Genomic DNA, 19979 nt, shown 5'->3' with positions numbered 1-19979 from the left:
AGTCGTGGGAAACAGGAGAGGTGCCTGAGGCCTGGAGGAAAGCAAATGTCACTGCAGTCTGCAAAAAGGGCAAGAAGGAGGATCCAGGTATCTATAGACTGGCCAGCCTCACCTCCACCCCTGGGAAGATGATGGAACAACTTCTCCTTGGTGCCATCTCAAGTCATACAAGGGATAAGAGGGTCATTAGGGGCAGTCAACATGGCTTCACCAAGGGGAAATCGTGCTTGACCAACCTCACTGACTTTTATGAAGACGTAACGAGGTGGATGGATGATGGCAGAGCGGTGGACGTGATCTCCCTTGACTTGAGTGAGGCATTGGACACAGTCTGCACAGCATCCTCACAGCTGAACTGAGGAGTGCGGTCTGGATGAGCGGGTGGTGAGGTGGACTGGGAACTGGCTGAAGGGAAGAAGCCAGAGAGTCGTGGGCAATGGACAGAGTCCAGTTGAGACCTGGATCCAGTGCAGTGCCCCAGGGGTCAGTGCTGGGGCCTGTATTGTTCCATGTATTCATCAATGACTTGGATGAGGGAACAGAGTGACTGTCAGCGAGTTTGTTGGTGACACCAAGCTGAGAGCAGTGGTGACACTGGAAGCTGTGCTGCCATCAGAGACCTGGACAGGCTGGAGAGTTGGGCGGGAAATATTTACTGAAATATAACAAGGGCAAGTGTGGAGTCTTGAATCTGGGTAGGAACAACCCCAGGTTCCAGTGTAAGTTGGGGAATGAGCTATTAGAGAGCAGTGTAGGGGAAAGGGAGCTGGGGGTCCTGGGGACAGCAGGGTGACCATGAGCCAGCACTGGGCCCTTGTGGCCAGGAAGGCCAATGGTACCTGGGGTGGATTAGAAAGGGGTGGTGAGTAGGTTAGAGAGGTTCTCCTGCCCCTCTGCTCTGCCCTGGGGAGACCACACCTGGAATCTTGTGTCCAGTTGTGGCCCCTCAGTTCCAGAAGGACAGGGAACTGCTGGAGAGAGTCCAGCGCAGCCACCAAGATGCTGAAGGGAGTGGAGCATCTCCCGGGTGAGGAAAGGCTGAGGGAGCTGGGGCTCTGGAGCTGGAGAAGAGGAGACTGAGGGGGGGACTCATTCCTGGGGATCAATATGGAAAGGGGCAGTGCCAGGAGGATGGAGCCAGGCTCTTCTGGGTGACAACCAGTGACAGGACAAGGGGCAGTGGGTGCAAACTGGAACACAGGAGGTTCCACTTGAATTTGAGAAGCAACTTCTTCCCAGTGAGGGTGGCAGAGCCTGGCCCAGGCTGCCCAGGGAGGTTGTGGAGTCTCCTTCTCTGCAGACATTCAAACCCGCCTGGACCCCTTCCTGTGGAACCTCAGCTGGGTGTTCCTGCTCCATGGGGGGATTGCACTGGATGAGGTTTCCAGGTCCCTTCAACCTCTGACATTCTGGGATTCTGTGATTCGGTGAAATAGATGTATAATGCACGTAAACTCCACGCTTTGTGGCTGGTGGCGTCCTAAGGGTTTTGGCTGCTATGACAATGGGACATTGATGACTATAACCAGATAGGGAGGTGTCCTCGTTTCATTAAAATCCAGACCGGTTCTCTCTCAGTGATTTTTTCTTTCAGCTCACTTCTTCTAGGTGGCTGCACTTTTATGAGTTTTAGCCTGCGTATTTTTCCTAGGATGCTGCACTCAGTGCTGATAAGAGAGCAACAGAATGCTGAAGAAGCTCGTGTTTAGATTTATTACTGTGGTAGCTAGAAAAGACTGATAAGTTTTCCCACATTCTGTTGTGAGAGGGGCGTGTTTGAGGAGGGGTGGATGAACAGCTTACTAGAACTGACCAATGGAAGTATTCCATCCCGTAATCGTCATACCCCCTATATCAGAGGGTGATCACGAGGGTCACGCTCTCTTCGGCCATGGCCGGCATCTGGAGAGGACCCTGTCTGTCTGTCTGCCTGAGATCTACAGGCACCCTGCACCCAGGTTCTGGTTACTGTGCAGTCCCACCCATGACTTCGGGGCAACTGGCCTGCAGCTGCTGGAGCCGCCAGCCCCGCACACCCAGCTCTGCTGAGTGACGCCAGCTCCACATCCAGCACTTGACATTGGGTTTGTATATTTTGTATGTATTAACCCTTTAAAACTCTCCAACTTGAAGTCTAAGTCTCTCTTCCTTTCCTCTTCCCAATCATCTTTCTGATCTAAAGGAAGGGGTCGCGGGAAACGAGGGGATAACAGGGAGCGTCTGCCATGGTTTATTGTCACCTTGCCTTAAACCTTGACAATGAACCAACAGTGTGTCCTGGCAGCAGAGAGGGACCCGTATCCTGGGTGCATCCAGCACAGCATTGCCAGCCAGACAAGGAAGGTGACTGTCGCTTGGCGCTGGGAGTAACATCCCATGCAAACTGCCTAAAATCAGCGCTGGGTTGTGGTTCCTTTAAGCAGTGTCCACGTGTCCACTCCTCATGATGTGGGACATGTCAGATGGGTGCAGAGCAGGGTGACGCACCACAGGGCTGAGGTGCCACCCGTCCCTTGGGAGTGGCAACAGGAGGCCAGACGGACACTGTGACTTGTGCCTCCGTGTGTAAAAGGGACAGACTCTGTCTCTGCACATCTTTGGGTGCAGAAGGAGTCCAGGATGCCAGCTCAGATGTGGGTGCCTGGCAGACCCTGACATTTCTGTGTGTGACTCCAGGAACAAACCCCACTGGCCCAGTGAGATTCATCTCAGCTGCCCTCATTGCAAGTGCTCCTGTCTGCTCTGTCACCCTTGCCCGTGATGCCGGGCTGTGCTCTCAAAAGTGCCACAGCAATCAGAGAGGTTCTGGGGTCCTTGGGAAAGGCAGACATCCAACCCAGCTTCAAGAAGGGCTCTTTATTAAAATGCAGCCGTTTTTCCGCAAGGAGAGCTGCTCCTCCACCTGGGTCGGTGACGCCAGCAGCACAGGGCCTGCAGGGACCATCGCGATCGTGGCTGCTCCCTTGGACTGCTCAGGATGAGGATGGTCTGAGTAGCGAGGGAGCGGATGGAGGGTTTACTGTCCTTCTCCAAGGGCTGAAGGGCTGCAACAGAAAGGAGCAGAGCCCAGATGATCTCCCACATCTGCAGAGACCCCCAGGCATCCCCTCCTGAGCAAGCTCCCTACTCACCACTGCAGATCTCAGCCAGCTTCTCCTCCTCCCTTCGGTCCCTCAGGGGCCGCGCAGCCAGCCCTGAGCACAGAGTTCCGTCAGACCCCTGTTGCCTCCCCCTCACCAGAGCTGGCCCCAGGGGATAGCCCAGAGCTGACATAGCGGGACCGAGCAAGGCGGCCACCAAGGCCACCCACGTGGGCAGGGCTGGGAGGGGAGGCCAAGGCCCTGCACGGGGCGGCCGGGGCTCTGGCAGCCACAGGGCTGCTCCTTGCGCCTGGGCAGCGGCGGGGACTGGGGTCAGGCTGCTGAAAGAGGGGCCCGGGGGCTGTGACTCACCGATGAACCTCACGGCCGCCTCTCGCAAGCTGGCCTGAGCATCCCTCAAGTATGGCAGGCTCTGACTCAAGAGTTCTTGAGCCCTGCTCCTGTCCTGCTCCACCTGGAGAGGGCACAAAGGTGTGAGCATGTCATTGTCTGCACCCCACCCCGAGCTGGCTGGACCAGTCCCTCCTCCCAGTAACCCAGGTTCCCCTTTCCCCGCAGGCCTCTGCTGCCCCCCAGCCAGGAGCCCTGTGGGGCTGAGGCTGAGAGACAGACACAGGCAGAGTGGTCCCAGGGGTGCTGAGCGCCCTCCTTCCCGCCGGGCATGGGGCAGAGGGGAGAGCCCTTGGGGGCTCTGTTCTTGAGGACAGGGAACAAGGGTGCAGCTCGGGGCTGCAGCAGGGCGGGCGAGGCACATCTGCAGAGCCCACAGCCCAGACATGTGGGGCAGCCCTCAGCCAGCCTGGGCCTTAGCTGTTCTCACCAAGCTCTCTCCAGTCCTCCATGTCTGCCGAGTCCGCACCAGGTGTTGGAGCTGTTTCCATTCCAGGAGCTCTGCTGCGCCAAGGAGGGCTTCCCTGGCGGCCTGCGGGACAGCAGAAGATGGGACATGGCACCCACCGTCTGCGTAAGGAGACCTGGTGTCCTCCTGTTCTTGGCTTTGTTCCTGGAACACCTGCCCTTTGGGGCCAGCGACTTGCCCTGGCCCAAACATCTGGGGCTCTCTTGTGCACAGCCCTGGGGGACAGGGACTGAGGCTCAAAGCTTGAGACCCGGCGCCTGCAGGGACAGCTGAGGAGCCCGTAGGGATGCGCCTGTTTAGGCCTCGGTGGCCACGGGCTGCTGCTGAGCCCTGTGGGACCAGGTATGGCAGGTGGTGGAAATGGCCATGGCAGCTTCTCTACTGCTACTCGTGCTGGGTCTGTAGGGACCCTTCCTATGGGCTGGAGGAAGCTGCCAGTTGCCAGCAGCCCTGTCCCCTGGTGCCCAGGCCACCCGTGTGCTGCCAGCACACCCTTCTGTGCCTCAGTGCTCAGCGTGGAGATCTGTACCTTGGCCACGTTGTTGCTCTGGTCGCTCAAACGAAAGAAGAGGGGGAGCAGCGCACGGTGCACGTAGCTCTTCATCCTCTTCTTGTCGTGCGCCATCACGGACTGCACCCGCTCTCGGAAGAGGCGGATGGAGAGCTCTCGCAGCTGGCTGGACTCCTGGGAGGAAGGAAGAAAGGCGGACTTCAATCCCAGCAGCTCTCTGCCCATGGTGAGCAGGGGCAGTATCGGGGCTGACATGAGGGGAGATGCTCCATGGTCAGGTTGTGCAGCAGGGAGCTGTGCTGGGCTGCAAAGCCCAGAAGCCATCCCACGAGAGCCCAGGGGAGCAGAGCCTGCTCCCAGTGCTGCCCACGGGGCTGGGCCGAAGGGCAGCTGGCACTGCAGGCTGCCCACCCGCAGGGCTCAGGCTCCGTCATCAGCCTTACATCGTCAAAGAGGGGCAGGAGCTTTTCCTCCAGCTGCTCGACAGCGGGTCTGGCCTCTTCCCTCTCCAGATGTCCCATCACGCTGCGGAAGAACGCCAGGACTTTCCTTTTCATTTCTGTGTTGCCGTAGTCGAGCAACCCCACAACTTGTGGCAGGAGGGACTGTATTTTTCTTGCCTGTATGAAAAACAGTTTCATTTTTGTGAAAGGGTCAAAGACCACCCTGGCAAAAAAAGCCGGTCACTGAGCACCAGCCTCCTGTCCAGCTCCGTGGCAGGTGGTGGCACAGGAATCTCTGTGGCAGCCTCCTGGCAGGTGGTGGCCATGGGCACAGCCACGGAGATACAGGAGAGCAGGGCCAGGGCAGGGAGGGAAGAAAAGCAGTGACTCCCTGTGCCCTGCTCAGCCGCCCCTTTTCCCAAAGGCCCCCGTGGGCAGATGTCTTGGAGAGACTCTGTGCCTGGAAAGCTCCCCAGGCAGCCATCAGGCCCCAGCACGGCAGGGAGGGCATTTGGAGCTGTCAGCCACTGCCTGACCCCCAGCCAAGGCCAAGCCACCGCCTCCCCCAATGCCCCAGCCCCAGCTGCCAACATTGCTCCTCTTGATGCTGCCCTGCTCACCATGTCAGCTCTTTCTGACCCACTGATGACGCCTCCGGGAAACGTGGAGTCTATGACCAGGAGTCTTTCGCGCAAGTTCTTTAAGATCTTCTTCAGAGGCTGGGGTGTGGAGATCATCATGTCCCACATGTCCAGGGCAGCCCTGCAGGAGAGCGCTGTCAGCAGGGCAGCCTGGGCCACAGCAGCGTGTCCGGGCTCAGCGCTGCAGGATGGTTGGATGCCCTGGGCAGCAGCAGAGGCTGAGCTGGTGCTCCCGTGGGGCTGGCAGAGCGTGGGGGGCTCTGGGCTGGCTCGCTCAGCTGTGGCTGCTGCGGGCCTGGTTGACCCCCAGCGCTGGAAAGCGTGGTGGGATGGAGGGTCCTGCTCCTCGGGGGTGTCCTGCAGGATTCCTTGGCTCTGTGCCCCTATCCCCACAGTGAACAAGCCCTCATGGCTTCTGGGGCCAGTACCTGTCTCCTGGTGGAGCGATCCTCAGCAGCGCTGTGAGCACCTCCCCGGGTCTCCTGTCAGCCATGAGGAGAAGCAGGGACGCCACGCTCTGCCGGGCTGGTGCTGTGCTGATGCTGTCCAGGTTTTTGTGGATGCATCTCATGATCTTTGGCAGCTGGAGGAGACACAGGTGAGGATGGCACTGCCACTGGAGTGCAGCCACTTCCTCAGCTGCCCGTTCCATCCCTCTCTGCCACCTTCGTGTGGCTTCAGATTCCTGAGACACCAGGGCTTGGGGGGGAGGGATGGAGGGAGGAACAAGGCCTGACAGGGCTGAAGGGCAGGGCAATCCAGCCTGGCAGGGCAATCCAGCCACAGGCCACTTACATCCACCAGCCAGAAGTCAGGGAATTCCATGACCATGTCCAGCAAGTCTGTTGCCCGCTTCTTGTCAAAGATGCTGGCGTCTCTTATCGCCTCGATGAACACGAGGACGATGTCTGTCCTCTCAGAAGTTCTGAGGTGTCTCGCACAGGACTATGGGAGAAAGGAAAGAAAGGAAGGAAGTGAAGCCAAGTCACACCGAGCGCCCTGATGCTGCTGCTTAGCCAGGCAGTGCCAGCAGCCCTGCAGAGATGCCTGACGGTGCTGGTGGCAGAGCCCGCAGCAAAACTGGCAGCAGGGGCGGCAGTGGCTGCACGGGGAGGATGAGAAGAGAGGCCCGGGGTGAGGGAGGAGGGTTGGACTCATGGGCACAGGGTGCTGGCCCTGCCGTGAACCAGGGCTTGCTGGCGGCCAGCGGGACTGGGGCTGCTGCTGGGATACTGGTGCCAAAGCCCTGAACCCAAGCGCGTGTCCAGGGCTGGCTCTGTGGGCCGTCAGGGCTCTGCAGGCCCGTGCCGGCCACAGCTCCCAAAGCAGCTGCCTGGGCAGCAGCCCCGCATGGGGAGAGCTGCAGGCCGCTCTGGGGTGCAGGGATGGGGAGACGGCCCGGCTGGAGGGTGCCTGGCTCCTTACCGCCAGCGTGGGATGTCTGAATAGCGCAGAGCTCATCTTCTCTATCCTCCCCACAGCCCTCTCCTGCACACATTCTCTCTCAGAGCTGGTGTATGTCAAGAGCATCTGGGAAGAGAGAAGCTGCTGGTGAGCCCTGGGAGCAGCCAGCACTCCAGCAGAAGCAGCACCGCCCAACTCCTGGGCTGGACTCTGTTCTCGAGCAAAGCCTGTAGTGGGGTTCCTCTCCTCGGACCCCTCGCAGGCTTGGGACAAACCCCCCGGGCCAGCCCCGTGGCCAGGCAGGAAGGCAGATGCCACCCTCTGTGGCCACTGCGCTGCAGAAGAGCCTGGCGGGCAGCCCCTGGCTCCCCAGGGAGGTGGGCACCCTCCCGGCAGCGCTCTCTGCACGGCACGGGTGGCACTGTCACCTCCAGAGTGAGGAACAGCCCTTGTGAAGCCCACTCTTTGCACACGCCAGACCTGGAAGATATTCTGGAGCAGCTCGCTGACTCTGGAGGCTGAAGAGCCGAGCACCAATGCCTGCAGCATGTTGTCCATGGCTTCCATGGCCTGCAAGAAGACAACGAGTTTTGGCCGTGTTTCCTGCCATCTGTTTCACACACGGGGGACTGATCTGAACTCTCAGTGGCAAGAGGCAACTCCTGTGCTGATTTGCTGGGCCTGGGAGAGACTCAGGGGCAAATAATCTGCTACAGGCAGAGCGGCAATTGGCACTGGATGCGGCCAGGACAACTGGCAGCGGACGAAGGCACGAGGGTGTGAAAGCAGAGCTGAGACCAACCCTGCCTTGTATCTCTGGTTATATATCAGCACGGGGTGAACAGGGAGCAGCCAGAGGGACTGTGGGCTCCCGTAGTTCACCAAGCACTTACTTTTAAGAAGAGATAACGGCCCATATCCTGCATTTTCTCTTCTGGAGGAAGCAAGAAGACACTAGAGAAGCAGGCTTGGAGGAGGCTTGCCTCCTTGCCCTCCAGCGCCCTCTCCACCGCGCTGCAGAGAGAGGGGAGCCAGTCACACTTTGGTATTTGGAGCAGTGCCTTGAGATCTTGTGCAGGGGTCCGCGGGAGGGATGGGCAGGTACCTCAATTCGGCAATGGCAAGCATGGCGTTCCACCGCACCGCCGTGCGCACTTTGTTTCTGGGCTCCTCTTCCAGCAGCACCTGCAGAACACAGCCGGGATGGGACGTGGCAGCTGCCAGCACCCAGTGCCACCAGCACCCAGCGCCACCAGCACCCAGCGCCACCAGCACCCAGTGCCACCAGCCCCCGGCCCTGCCCAACGCTGTCCTCACAGGGTGCCGGGGGCATCGCCCCCTTCCCCAGAGACGCCAGGTGTCCCCTCACCTTGATATTCTCTGCCAGCTCGTATCTCTGGCAGAAGAGATCTAGGCCCTGTGGGAGGCCGTGGCGCTTGCTTTTGTAGCAAAGGTCACAAATGTTCTGAAGAAATGGAATCTTCTGACTCTCCTCCTGGCAGCCAGGGGACAGAGAGACAAACAGGGAGTGTGAGATGGGGACACAGAGCCAGTGGCACCACAGCACGGGGATCCAGTGACAACTGGAGACCTGGGAGCAGCAGCTCTGCCCAGCCAGCTCCCTCCAGCAGCCCCGCAGCAGAGCCCCTGTCAGCAGACACCGGCTCAGCCGCCCTCCAAACGGCCACGGTTACCTTTTCTGGGCTGCTGATGAAGGACACGATGGAGTCCACGCGTCTCCTTTCGAATTGGTAGACAGGTAACCAGCCAGCATCTAATAAAGGAGGAGAGCAGGGAGGGCTGCAGAGAGGGTTTGCAGGCAGGAAAGAGCAGAGGAAGGAGCTCTGCCCCACGTCCATCCCGGTGCCCGCTGCCCCGGCACAGTCTCCCCGTGCGTGTGGGGCTGGAGGGTGCCCGGCAGACAGGCTGAGATGCTGGCACCAGGCAGGATGGGGAAAGCCCCCAGTGCAGTGGGTGAGGAACTCGCTTCAGACGGGCAGGAAAGGTCCCCGTCCCGCAGCACGGTGCCTCCTGCCCGCCCAGCTGCCTCTCGCTGCCCGTGCCCTGCAGCAGGACCTGGGTCCCCTCTGCCCGTAGAAGCTTTGCTGGGGCCGGCTCCCAGCTTGGAGCAGCCCTGGATTTCAGGCAGCATCATGCCCACCAGCCATGGAACCCCCTGCCAGCGTGAGGGGAAGCGTGATCCTGGTGTGGAGCAGAGAGCGATCGCTGGGCCCCACCCCGCCCAGACAATCAGGGCCCCTCACTCACCGATCTGCAGTGGCTGGACCACATCCACCTGGTTGGGCTCTGGTGGAGATCTGACCTCCTGGGGAGCCCCAACCTCCTCCTGCCAGGCCAGCCTAGGTTGGATGGGGGGCCTCTCCGCCATTTTGCAGACAAATGGAAGGACTAAGGGTGGGGAAGGCGGACGCTTCCTCAAAACTCCTCGGTGCTGCAGCTCTGCCAGAGGCAGCGGTGAAAGGTGTGGGCTGCGCTCGTGTGCTCCTCGTTGGGGAAAGACGTGAGCTGAGCTCAGGAGCTCCTTGCTCCGAGTCTGCCAGGGGCAGCAGAGTCTGCCGGGGCAGCTAGAGCTGGGTTGTGGTTGGACTCGATGATCTCAAGTGTCTCTTCCAACCCAAAAAATTCTCTGATTCTCTGACAGACGTGGGCTACGCTCGGGGCTCTCGCCAGCTCCGTGCTCGCACCCTGTCCCGTCACCGTCCTGTCGGACAGTGTGGGCTGGGGACACAGCTGCGCTGATCACATGCGGGGCAGTGGGTGTCACCAAGTGAGGTCACAAAGGGCCCCACTGTGACCCTGTGCCTGGGTGGGGAGGGTCAGGATGTCCCTTGGGAGGCACAGGCCAGCTCAGCCCTGGGCACCTGGCTGCTAAATTTCCATCCCAGTTTCTAAAAGTTCACCACCCATCCCACTCTGAGCAGAGTCTTGAACAGTCTGCTGCACCGCTCCATGTTCCCAGCGGCTGGTGCACGATGGGGGTGTCACAGACACACTCAATGCCACGCTCCTTGCTCCAGGTGTCTATGAGGATGTTGCGGAAAGGATCCCGTTGGCTGGCTCAGTTCTCTCTGGGTTGCCATGTGTGGCAGATGCACTCGACCCCCCAATCACCCCCAGCCAAACCCGCAGCAGTTTGGTCCAGAATGCAGAGGAGGGAAGGGCCTGAGCTGTAACCAGGCCAAGAACTCCTGCCAGGAGACCCACAAGGAAGCAGAACGGCAACTGAACGCCGGGAACTTGTGAGCACAGTGAGTCTCATGCAGACTTTTCCTGCTGTGTGCAATTTGACTACGAATCAACCACTTCACTCCATAAATGCGACAGCCTGGAGGAGCCCGCTTTGAGCTCTCCCAGCTAAATAAGTAAGCTGTGTGGCAAGGGTTTTACTACTCAGAGGTCAATGGATGAGCCCAATTTAAGTTTAATAGTAATCATTTACCTTAAGTAGATGCACACTAAATATAATCAATTATTTAGGGACATAAGGTTGTATGATTTTTAATATACTCTTTGCTTCATGTTACTTGGTAGGCTGGATTTGCTAAAATTTTAAGCTGTAAACTTCTGCTCATATCTACCAAAAGCAACTACAAACTACACTGAACACTTTCAAGATAAGGCCTATATTGCACTTTGCTGAGAAGAAAGGAATTTGCGTCCAGGCAAAACAGCACCTGCAAGGTTATGGACAATAAACGATGTCTACAGCTCAACACAACAAAGCCCACGTGGAATCAGAGAAGTTTGCCACTGGAGCTTTAAGCATGGACCCCAGTGCGAACGGTTTTCAGGGAGGGGCGAATCCTGACAGTTTGCTCCGTGACCGGGTACAGGCACCTGCAGAGAAGGCCAGCAGCATTCGGCTTGGCGTATTTCCCCCATGCAGTAAATAATAGAGTGAACCTGCCACTGAATTCTTGAAGTTTCACTTGTCTTTAAGAAATCCAAGTGTTGTTCTGCACTGAGCAGAACCCTAAATTACTCCCCATTGATCCCCATTGTCCCCCATTGACCCCCATTGACTTCTCTTGATCCCCATTGACTCCCGTTGACTCCCGTTGATCCCCGTTGACTCCCATTGATCCCCATTGCCCCCCATTGCCCCCCATTGACTACCATTGACCCCCATTAACCCCTATTGACTCCCATTGCCCCCAATTGACCCCGTTGACCCCCATTGATTCCCGTTGACTCCCTTTGTCTCCCATTGACTCCCATTGATCCCCATTGACCCTCATTTACCCCCATTAGCCCCCATTGATCCCTATTGACTCCCATTACCTCCCATTGACTACCATTGACCCCCATTAACCCCTATTGACTCCCATTGCCCCAAATTGACCCCATTGACCCCCATTGATTCCCGTTGACTCCCTTTGTCTCCCATTGACTCCCATTGATCCCCATTGACCCTCATTTACCCCCATTAGCCCCCATTGATCCCCTTTGCCCCCAGTTGACCCCCGTTGACTCACGTTGACCCCCATTGACCCCCTATATTAAGTTAGCAGGACTTATTGAGAGGGCTTTAAACAAGATTTGAAGGGGGAGGAGACAAAACCAGATGTGGCAGAGACACAGCCAAGGGCGACATGCTGGCATCTGAGGGCCTTCGGTCTGCCTACCCAGTGCAATCAATGGTACAGCTGAAGTGCATCTGTACGAATGCACGCAGCACGGGCAACAAACAGGAGGAGCTGGAAGCCCTTGTGAGGTACAAAAGCTGTGATTTAATTGTCATCACAGAAACATGGTGGATGACTCTCAGAACTGGAGCGCTGCAATGGATGGTGATAAACTGTTCAGAAGGACGGGCGAGGAAGGAGAGGAGGTGGGGTAGCCATGTATGCTAGAGAGGGTTTTGATTGAAACTTTATGAGGGTGATGACAGGGTTGAGTGTCTATGGGCAAGAATCAAGGCAAAGGGCAACAAGGCAGATATCCTGGTGGGAGACTGTTACAGACCACCCAACCAGGATGAACAGGCAGATTAAATATTCTACAGAAAGCTGGGAGAAGTCTCCCGATCACCAGCCCTTGTTCTTATGGCGGACTTCACCCTACAAGGTGTCTGCTGGAAGTACAACCCAGCAGAGAGGAAACAGTCCAGGATGCTCCTGGAGTGTACGGAAGACAATTCCTGACACAGCTGGTCAGTGAGACTACCAGGGAAGGAGCCCCACTGGATCTGTTGTTTGTCAATAGAGAAGAACTCATTGGAGGTCACCTTGGGTGTAGTGATCATGAAATAATTGAGCTGATCATCCTTGGAGAAGTTAGAAGGGTGCTCAGCAGAACTGGTACTTTGGCCTTCAAGGGCAGACTTGGACCTGTTCAAGGGGCTGGTTGGCCGAGTCCTTTGGGAGACAACTCAAGGGGACTGCAAGGATGCTGTGAAGTTATGCAGGAACAAAACGAGGTCTGAAGCCCAACCAGACCTGAGCCCAGCTACTGCGGTAAAAGACAACACAAAATACTTCTATAAATCCATCAGCAACAAAAGGATAATTTAAGAGCATCTCCACCCTCTGGTGTGTGGGGAAAAACACAGTGACAGCGATGAGGGAAAGGCTGAGATGCTAAATGCCTTCTCTGGCTCAGTCTTTAAGAGTCAGAGCAGTTGTGCTCCAGGTACCCAGCCCCCTGAGACAGGAGACAGGGACAAGGAGCAGAATGAAGCCCCAGTAGTGCAAGGGACAATGGTTGGCGACCTGCTACACCACTTGGATACCCACAAGTCTATAGGGCCAGATGAGATACACCCAAGGGTGCTGAGGGAGCTGGCGGAGGTGATCACTGAGCCACTTTCAATTATTCAGCTGCAGCCCTGGCTAAGTGGGGAGGCCCCAGTTGACTGGAAGTTGGAAAATGTGACACCCATCTACGAGAAGGGCCAGAAGGACAATCCAGGGAACTACAGAACTGTCAGTCTGACAGATCATCCCAAGTGACATCAGGCAGCGCATACAAGACAACCAAGACATCAGGCCAAGTCAACATGGGTTTATGAAAGGCAGGTCCTGATTGACCAACCTGATCTCCTTCTATGACAAGGTGACCCCCTGGCAGATGAGGGAAAGGACGAGAATGTTGTGTCCTTAGACTTCAGTAAAACCTTTGACACCGTATCCCACAGCATCTCCTGGAGAAGCTGCAGCTCATGGCCTGGATGCTGTATCTGCGATGGATAAAGAACTGGCTGGAGGGCCGGGTCCAAGGAGTTGCGGTGAACGGAGCCAAATCCAGTTGGTGACCGGTCATCAGTGGTGTCCCCAGGTCTCAGTATTGGGGTCAATTTTGTTTAATCTCTTTATCAATGATCTGGATGAGGTGATTGAGTGCACTTACCTTTTGCAGATGACACCGAGTTGGGTGTGAGTGTTGATCCACTGGAGGGGAGAAGGTCATGCAGAGGGATCCGGATGAGCTGGATTGTTGGGCTGAGGCCAGTTGTCTGAGGTTTAACAAGGCCAAGTGCCAGGTCCTTCACTTGCGTCACAACAACCGCTACAGGCTCAAGAAGAGTGGCTGGAAAGCTGCCTGGCAGAGTGTGATCTGGGGATGTTGGTTGACAGCAACTGAACATGAGGCAACGTGTGCCCAGGTGACTGAGGGGAGTCCTTATCAGTCTGTACAACTACATGAAAGGAGGTGGTAGCATGGTGGGAATTGGTCTCTTCTCCCAAGTAGCAAGTGATAGGACAAGAGGAAATGGCCTCAAGTTGTGCCAGGGAAGGTTCAGATTGGATATTAGGAGACATTTGTTCATGGAAAAGGTTGTGAAGCAGTGGAACAGGCTGCCCAGGGAAGTGGTGGAGTCACCATCCCTGGAGGGGTTTAAAGGATGTTTAGATGGATTTATTAGGGACATGGGTTAGTGCTAGAGTTGCGTTATGGTTGGACTCAAAGATCCTGAGGGTCTCTTAGAGCTGAAATTATTCTATAATTCTATTGACAAATGGAATTCAGGACAGTTATTCCCTTTAATATGCGTTATAGGCCTGCAGTGTTACGTGAGGTGCCAAGGCTCTCACACACCCCTACATGCATTGGGAGGGTCAGCGATGGTCCTGTCCAGGGCAGCCATCCCCATTCACAGTGAGTGTGGGACAGACACACAGACAGCACTGCAGACAGATTCAGTGCCTTTGTGCGAGAAACTCGTTCCCACCTCTGAAGCATCACAAGATCTGCCCCTTCTCTATCCAGTAGATGTAGGGCAGCCCATGAATAGGAAGCGCATCACACCGGGGTGTCCTTGGGTATAGCTACATTTCCAAATTTCCTTTCATTCTTTTCACAACCCTGTTCTCACTGTCTGGATAACACGATCAAGGCGCAGACAAACCATTGTCACACTGGGCCTGTCAGCAGCACTTTGTCATTCCCACAGATCAGTGACACGTCTGCCCAAGTACCTCAGGGGCAGCAGAGACACCACTGACTAAACACACATTTCCTTACGGGTCTGTCATTCCCAGCCTGTTTCTCTCTGTGCTTGGGGACAGCAGGGCTTACTCACTCTCGTGCTGCCCAGTTTCAGCCCTGCCTTTCCATCTGCCAAGCACTGTAACATTACTCTGCTGCTTTGGCCCAGCAGCACTGGGGAGGCTGCAGCAGTGCAGGAGTAGCCTGAGAGTGCTTGAAGGGTGGTTTCAGAGGTGGTGGGGGTTTTCTTCATAGTGGAAAAGAGCTTGAGAAAGAAATAATGGCACAAAGAGCAGCTGGGGAGGTCCAGGCTGGACATGAGCAGAAAGGAATGTGACTGGAAGGGCAGTGCTGTGGTGGAGCAGGTCAGCAGAGGGAGTCTGCATCAGCCCAAGGCTTTGTGCTTCAAGGAACAGCTGGGGAGGATGCAGAGATCTCAGCAAAGGAAGGAAGATGCTCAGACAAGAGCCAGGTGGACCCCAGGGGAGATGTCTGCAGCCTGCAGGGAAAGAGGTGCAGGGGATGCCACAGCACAGGACAGGCTGTGGTGGAGGTGATCAAGGGATGTAAAGAGGCTGAAAGCCCCCACCAGACATGAGCTCCTTCTCCCCTTGGCTGTGGCTGTTGTCTGCACCTCTGATGCCTGTGAGGAGACACCTTGTCCTTCCAGCACAGGGGCCTCATGGCCTCCTTGTCCCCAGCCAGGAACCTGGGAGGTGTGGGACCGTAGTCCTGCCCTTGGCCTTGCACAGCCCCACATCACACTGTCCAGGAAGAGCATTGGGAGTTTTCCCCTTCTTGGGGTAAAAGGCCTTTGATGGGAGATGGTTGTAGAGATCTGGGGGGCAGAAGTCTGAAGTTGTCCTTTCAAAATATGAGCAGGCTGGGCTTTGGAGCTGAGAGACAACAGAGATGCTCTCAAAGATGTTTTTCAATAGTGATACTATCACCAGTAACAGTCACATGGAGCTCCTTATTCTCAGTGATGATGATAATGATGAACCAAACTTTTTAATTTCATTCCCAACAGTCATTCTTGCTTCTCAAAAGAGCTGCTACATTTCAGCAGCTGACCTTCTGCATGAAGTTCTTAGACCAGTGCTTTTTCTCTCTCTTCTACCTTTTTTATGCTTGAAAGAGTACACATCTTGGGCAGAATTGCCCCCAAATCCTCCTTCTTCCATACCTGTTCTCCTTTTTCTGGTGTGAGGCAGAGGTGGCATAGGGAAGTTGTTTCTTTTTTAGCCAAAGAAACTCAAGGAACAGAGAACAGGTCAGTTCAAAGGCACAAATGAAGACAGAAGGTGTCTTGACCAACCTCCTGCTCAAAGCAGCCTCAGACCACATTACTCAGAGCTTTATCCAAACACATCTTGAACACTTTCTGGGGTCAAGTGGATGTGCACTCCTGGGAAACAACTTCCAGATTGTTTTTACCCATCTAATTGCACACTGACAGAGACTATAATATCCTGCCTTGGACACAAGAATATTGTGGGGGATGATGCTGAATGCCTTGTAGACTTCCAGGTAACAGACCACCACTACTCTCCCCACTTCCACAACACTGTCCTTTCCTCACAGAAAGACACAGCTATGGGGGTGACTCAGCAAGGTTTTATTGCATTTCACTCTGTATCAGAGTTGATATATTTGGTGCTTTTCGGTGATAACACCTGCACAGATGATCACAAAAAGACAACAATTTCATAAGAGATGGTTACAAAGGCCCTACCATGAACAAGTAATCTCACTGTGAGATCTGGAGGGAGAAAGACTATAACAAGCATCAGGAAGAGCCAAGAAGTTCAAGACCTCTTCTGAAGAGCGAGAGGACCTGAGCAGCAGTGACTGGCCATGCGTGGTGTGGGAGAGAGGGGACATCAGGGAACATGGGGTAGAAAAGGGTGATGGCTGATGACTTCAGCAAATCCTTACAACCATGTCTGAGACACAAGTGGAACGTGGTTGATGTCTGTGGGTGGAAGGGGAATAGGAAGCATATTTTTGGAGGTAGGTTTCCCTCGGACTAATCATATATGGCAGTGCCATTTGCATACTGCGGGCATGGCTGTGCCTGGGAGATGGGGAATGGCTGCTGCTGGGGTGGCTGTGCTCAGTCATGGCCCATGAGCTGACCCTGCTCTGCTCCTCTCTTACACTGCCCACACTTGGATGGAGCCTCCTGGAGCGTTGGCCCATTACTGAACAACAAGAGTGAAAGGTTTGTGAGACACATGGGAGTGCAGGAAGAGAGAGGTCCATGCGTAGCAGTAAGTGTGTTAAAGAAGAAGACCTGAAGAGCATGGGCTGGTCATACTAATGTGGAATAGACTGATTTTTCTTTTTGAGTTTAGGGCAGCAGCAGAAGGAACGTGTGCATTTCAGTGCTGGAGCATGGACCCAAATTGAGGATTCGAGCAAGTTTGGGACTGGGACAGCTTAGGTGATTGGTGACCATTGCCAGGTCTCTGAAAGAAGCTGAATGGGTTTGGAGTATCTCACAGTCATTGCCAAATCGTCAGAAAACCAGAGCCTTGTGGTTAAAGCAACAGCACTTGGCACCAAACACACCCCCAAAACACAAATACCCTCACAGTGAGCACTGGCAGAGCCTGAGAAATATAAGACAGAAAGGGTCTCCTTGGTCTGGTTCTGGGGTCAGGGCTCAGCCATCCTGATGGTAAATAGACATGAAGGGCTGACATGGCATCAGAGCCACTTCCACATCAACTTCCCCACCCGTAACCAGTGTCTCAAGGCTTTTGCTTCACCAGCCTCCAGGGACAGGGACCTGCACTGGTTGTTTCCTTCACAGCTGTGTCAGTGATGGCCCTTCGTGGGGTCCCAAACACCCACAGAACTTGGGTTTTGCTTCTGCTTTTCACTTCATCAGAGGTTTCTTCATTCTTTCAGCGTCTGCAGTTCAGGATCACGGCAGCAGAGGGCTCACTAACATCTAAAATGCTCTTACAAGCCAAGGCTCTGTGCGTCACTTTCCTAAAGGCTTCAAGTCTGGTGCGGATGATTAGGGGGATTTCAGAAACAGCCAAACAGTGAGCATTTCCATAATAAACAGCAACAAAGCAGTATTTCCTCTATTTCATTCCCTGCTCACCCTTCCCTCCCTTCCCAGAACGGGTGGTTTCAGCAGTCTGCTGTTCATATTGATCTGGAGTGTCTCCTGATAAAGACTGAATATATCGGAAAAGTGGGTACCTAAATCACCACGTGGGTGAGGAGACAGGCCAGGACACCTCAAGAGGAGTCACACACCTCTGGACCGAGAGGTGGGTGTTCCTGGGAATCTCAGGTGCTGTGCACAGTGATACTTGTGTTCAGGGACCTGGTCAAATGACCCATCTCCTGTTCTATAATTTTGTCTGAGTTTCTCAAGTAACACTTGACTTGAGCCCCATCCACTCCTGGGTGTTCTCCAGTTATGTACAAGACTTCTCTGGATTCCACCAGCCTGTGCTCTGCTGCTGGCCTTCTTCCCTCCTCTCTGGTGCCTGGGACCCCACTGTGTCCTGGTCACAACAGCCAAGCTGGACACTGATGTTCACATCCCTCACCAGCTCTTTCTTGTTTCCCAGTTTCAGAACCAGGTGAGCATCACCATTCTTGGCCAGGCAGCCATGTCAAGAAGATGATTCAGCATCCTGGACTGTTGTCACCCACTGCTTTGCCTGGCCAGTGAAAGTCAGGGCAATTACAGTTCCCCACAGGAACCTGCTCACTGACAGAAGACTTTGTCAGGTTGCTGACAGAAGATCTTTTCCATTTCTTCTCCATGATCAAGTAGTTTGTAACATCTGACACGTTGCCACCCTGTACTGGATTTACATAGTCTTGGAACAGGGGGTGAGTGTGGCTGTGCTACAGTTGTCACCTCTCTAAGAGGACAACAGGAGTTTGAGCAATGTCAGACAGAGCCGATTTCAGCTGGACCCACTCCTTGCCAAATCTGAGCCACTCAGTGATGCTGGCAGCACCTTTGTGATAGTGTATTTGAGAAAGGGTAAAAAATGCTGCACAACAGCTGTGCTCTTTGCTTTCTTATCATCTCCCAGGAGCCTCAGCTCCACTTTCCCATCCCTGACTGTTCCATCCTGACCAACTCTTTCTGGTTTGTAAGTGTGAAGTCCCACAGGGCACCTCACCCCACTGACTCCTCAGTCACCCGTATCAGGAAGATGTTGTCAATGAGCTCCAACCCCTCCTGGATGATGGTACCTTTCAGATATTGGGATATCTCAGGTCTGCCAGGAGGACACGGCCCTGGAAACATGAGGCTTCTTTCATTTGTCTGAAGGAGGCCTCATCTAATTCCTCTTCCTCATCAGTGGGTCAGTAGCTGATGTCCAGTGACCACAACATTGCCCATGCTGTTCTGCCCTCTCATGCTGACTCCTCAACCTTCAGCTGACATTGTCCCCAGGCAGAGCTCCTCGCATCTGCTATTTACCCATCAGAAAACTCTTGAATATTGACAAGATGAACTGACCAGTTCTGTATCAGGGTGGGACAATAACCCCATCCATGAGGACAGAGCAGGACCCAACACGCTGAGCAGTGACCCTGAGGAGAAGGGCCTAGGCAGTCCAAGGTCCCCACACAAGCCCGTGGTGCACGCTCACCATGAACAAGGCAGCTGCACACGGGGTTGCATGAGGAGGAGTGGAGATGATCAAACAATGTAAAGAGGCTGAAAGCCCCCACCAGACATGAGCTCCTTCTCCCCTTGGCTATGGCTGTAGTCTGCACCTCTGAGGGACCTGGGCTGCTTTGGCCCAGCAGCGCTGGGGAGGCTGCAGCAGTGCAGGAGTAGCCTGAGAGTGCTTGAAGGGTGGTTTCAGAGATGGTGGAGGCTTCCTTCATAGTGGGAAAGAGTGTGAGAAAGAAATAATGGCCCAAAGTGCAGCTGGGGAGGTCCAGGCTGGACATGAGCAGAAAGGTATGTGACTGGAAGGGCAGTGCTGTGGTGGAGCAGGTCAGCAGAGGGAGTCTGCATCAGCCCAAGGCTTTGTGCTCCAAGGGACAGCTGGGGAGGATGGAGAGAGCTCAGCAAAGGAAGGAAGATGCTCAGACAAGAGCCAGGTGGGGCAGCAGGGGGATGTCTGCAGCCTGCAGGGAAAGAGGTGCAGGGGATGCCACAGCACAGGACAGGCTGTGGTGGAGGTGATCAAGGGATGTAAAGAGGCTGAAAGCCCCCACCAGACATGAGCTCCTTCTCCCCTTGGCTATGGCTGTTGTCTGCACCTCTGATGCCTGTGAGGAGACACCTTGTCCTTCCAGCACAGGGGCCCCATGGCCTCCTTGTCCCCAGCCAGGAACGTGGGAGGTGTGGGACCATAGTCCTGCCCTTGGCCTTGTACAGCCCCACATCACACTACCCCAGGAAGGGCCCTGGGCAACATGTGAGGGACAGATCTGACTTCCCAGGGGCTGGAGGTCTGGGCTTGGCTCCTTGGTTAATGAAACACATCCAGGTTTACTCAGCATCAGAGAGACCTTTGCGGCAATTAGGAACGACGCATACCGGGATGCAGACAGAAATTCATGCAGAGG

General features: G+C 55.2%; 1 protein-coding gene across 1 annotated transcript; it reads left to right on the top strand.

The window, feature by feature from the left end:
* Positions 1–3518: 3518 nt before the first annotated feature.
* LOC139828471 (uncharacterized) lies at positions 3519–7192 on the top strand. Its single transcript, XM_071811526.1, has 3 exons — positions 3519–4697; positions 5339–6153; positions 7037–7192. Exons 1-3 carry the CDS (start codon positions 4247–4249, stop codon positions 7190–7192), a joined length of 1422 nt encoding a protein of 473 aa, XP_071667627.1. The 5' UTR covers positions 3519–4246.
* The last annotated feature ends 12787 nt before the right edge of the window (positions 7193–19979 follow it).

The sequence above is a fragment of the Patagioenas fasciata genome, chromosome 7, assembly GCF_037038585.1.
Source record: "Patagioenas fasciata isolate bPatFas1 chromosome 7, bPatFas1.hap1, whole genome shotgun sequence".
Classification (NCBI taxonomy): Eukaryota; Metazoa; Chordata; class Aves; order Columbiformes; family Columbidae; genus Patagioenas; species Patagioenas fasciata.
Note: the sequence above shows the minus strand (reverse complement) of the source record. Positions and strands in the feature narration are given on the sequence as shown.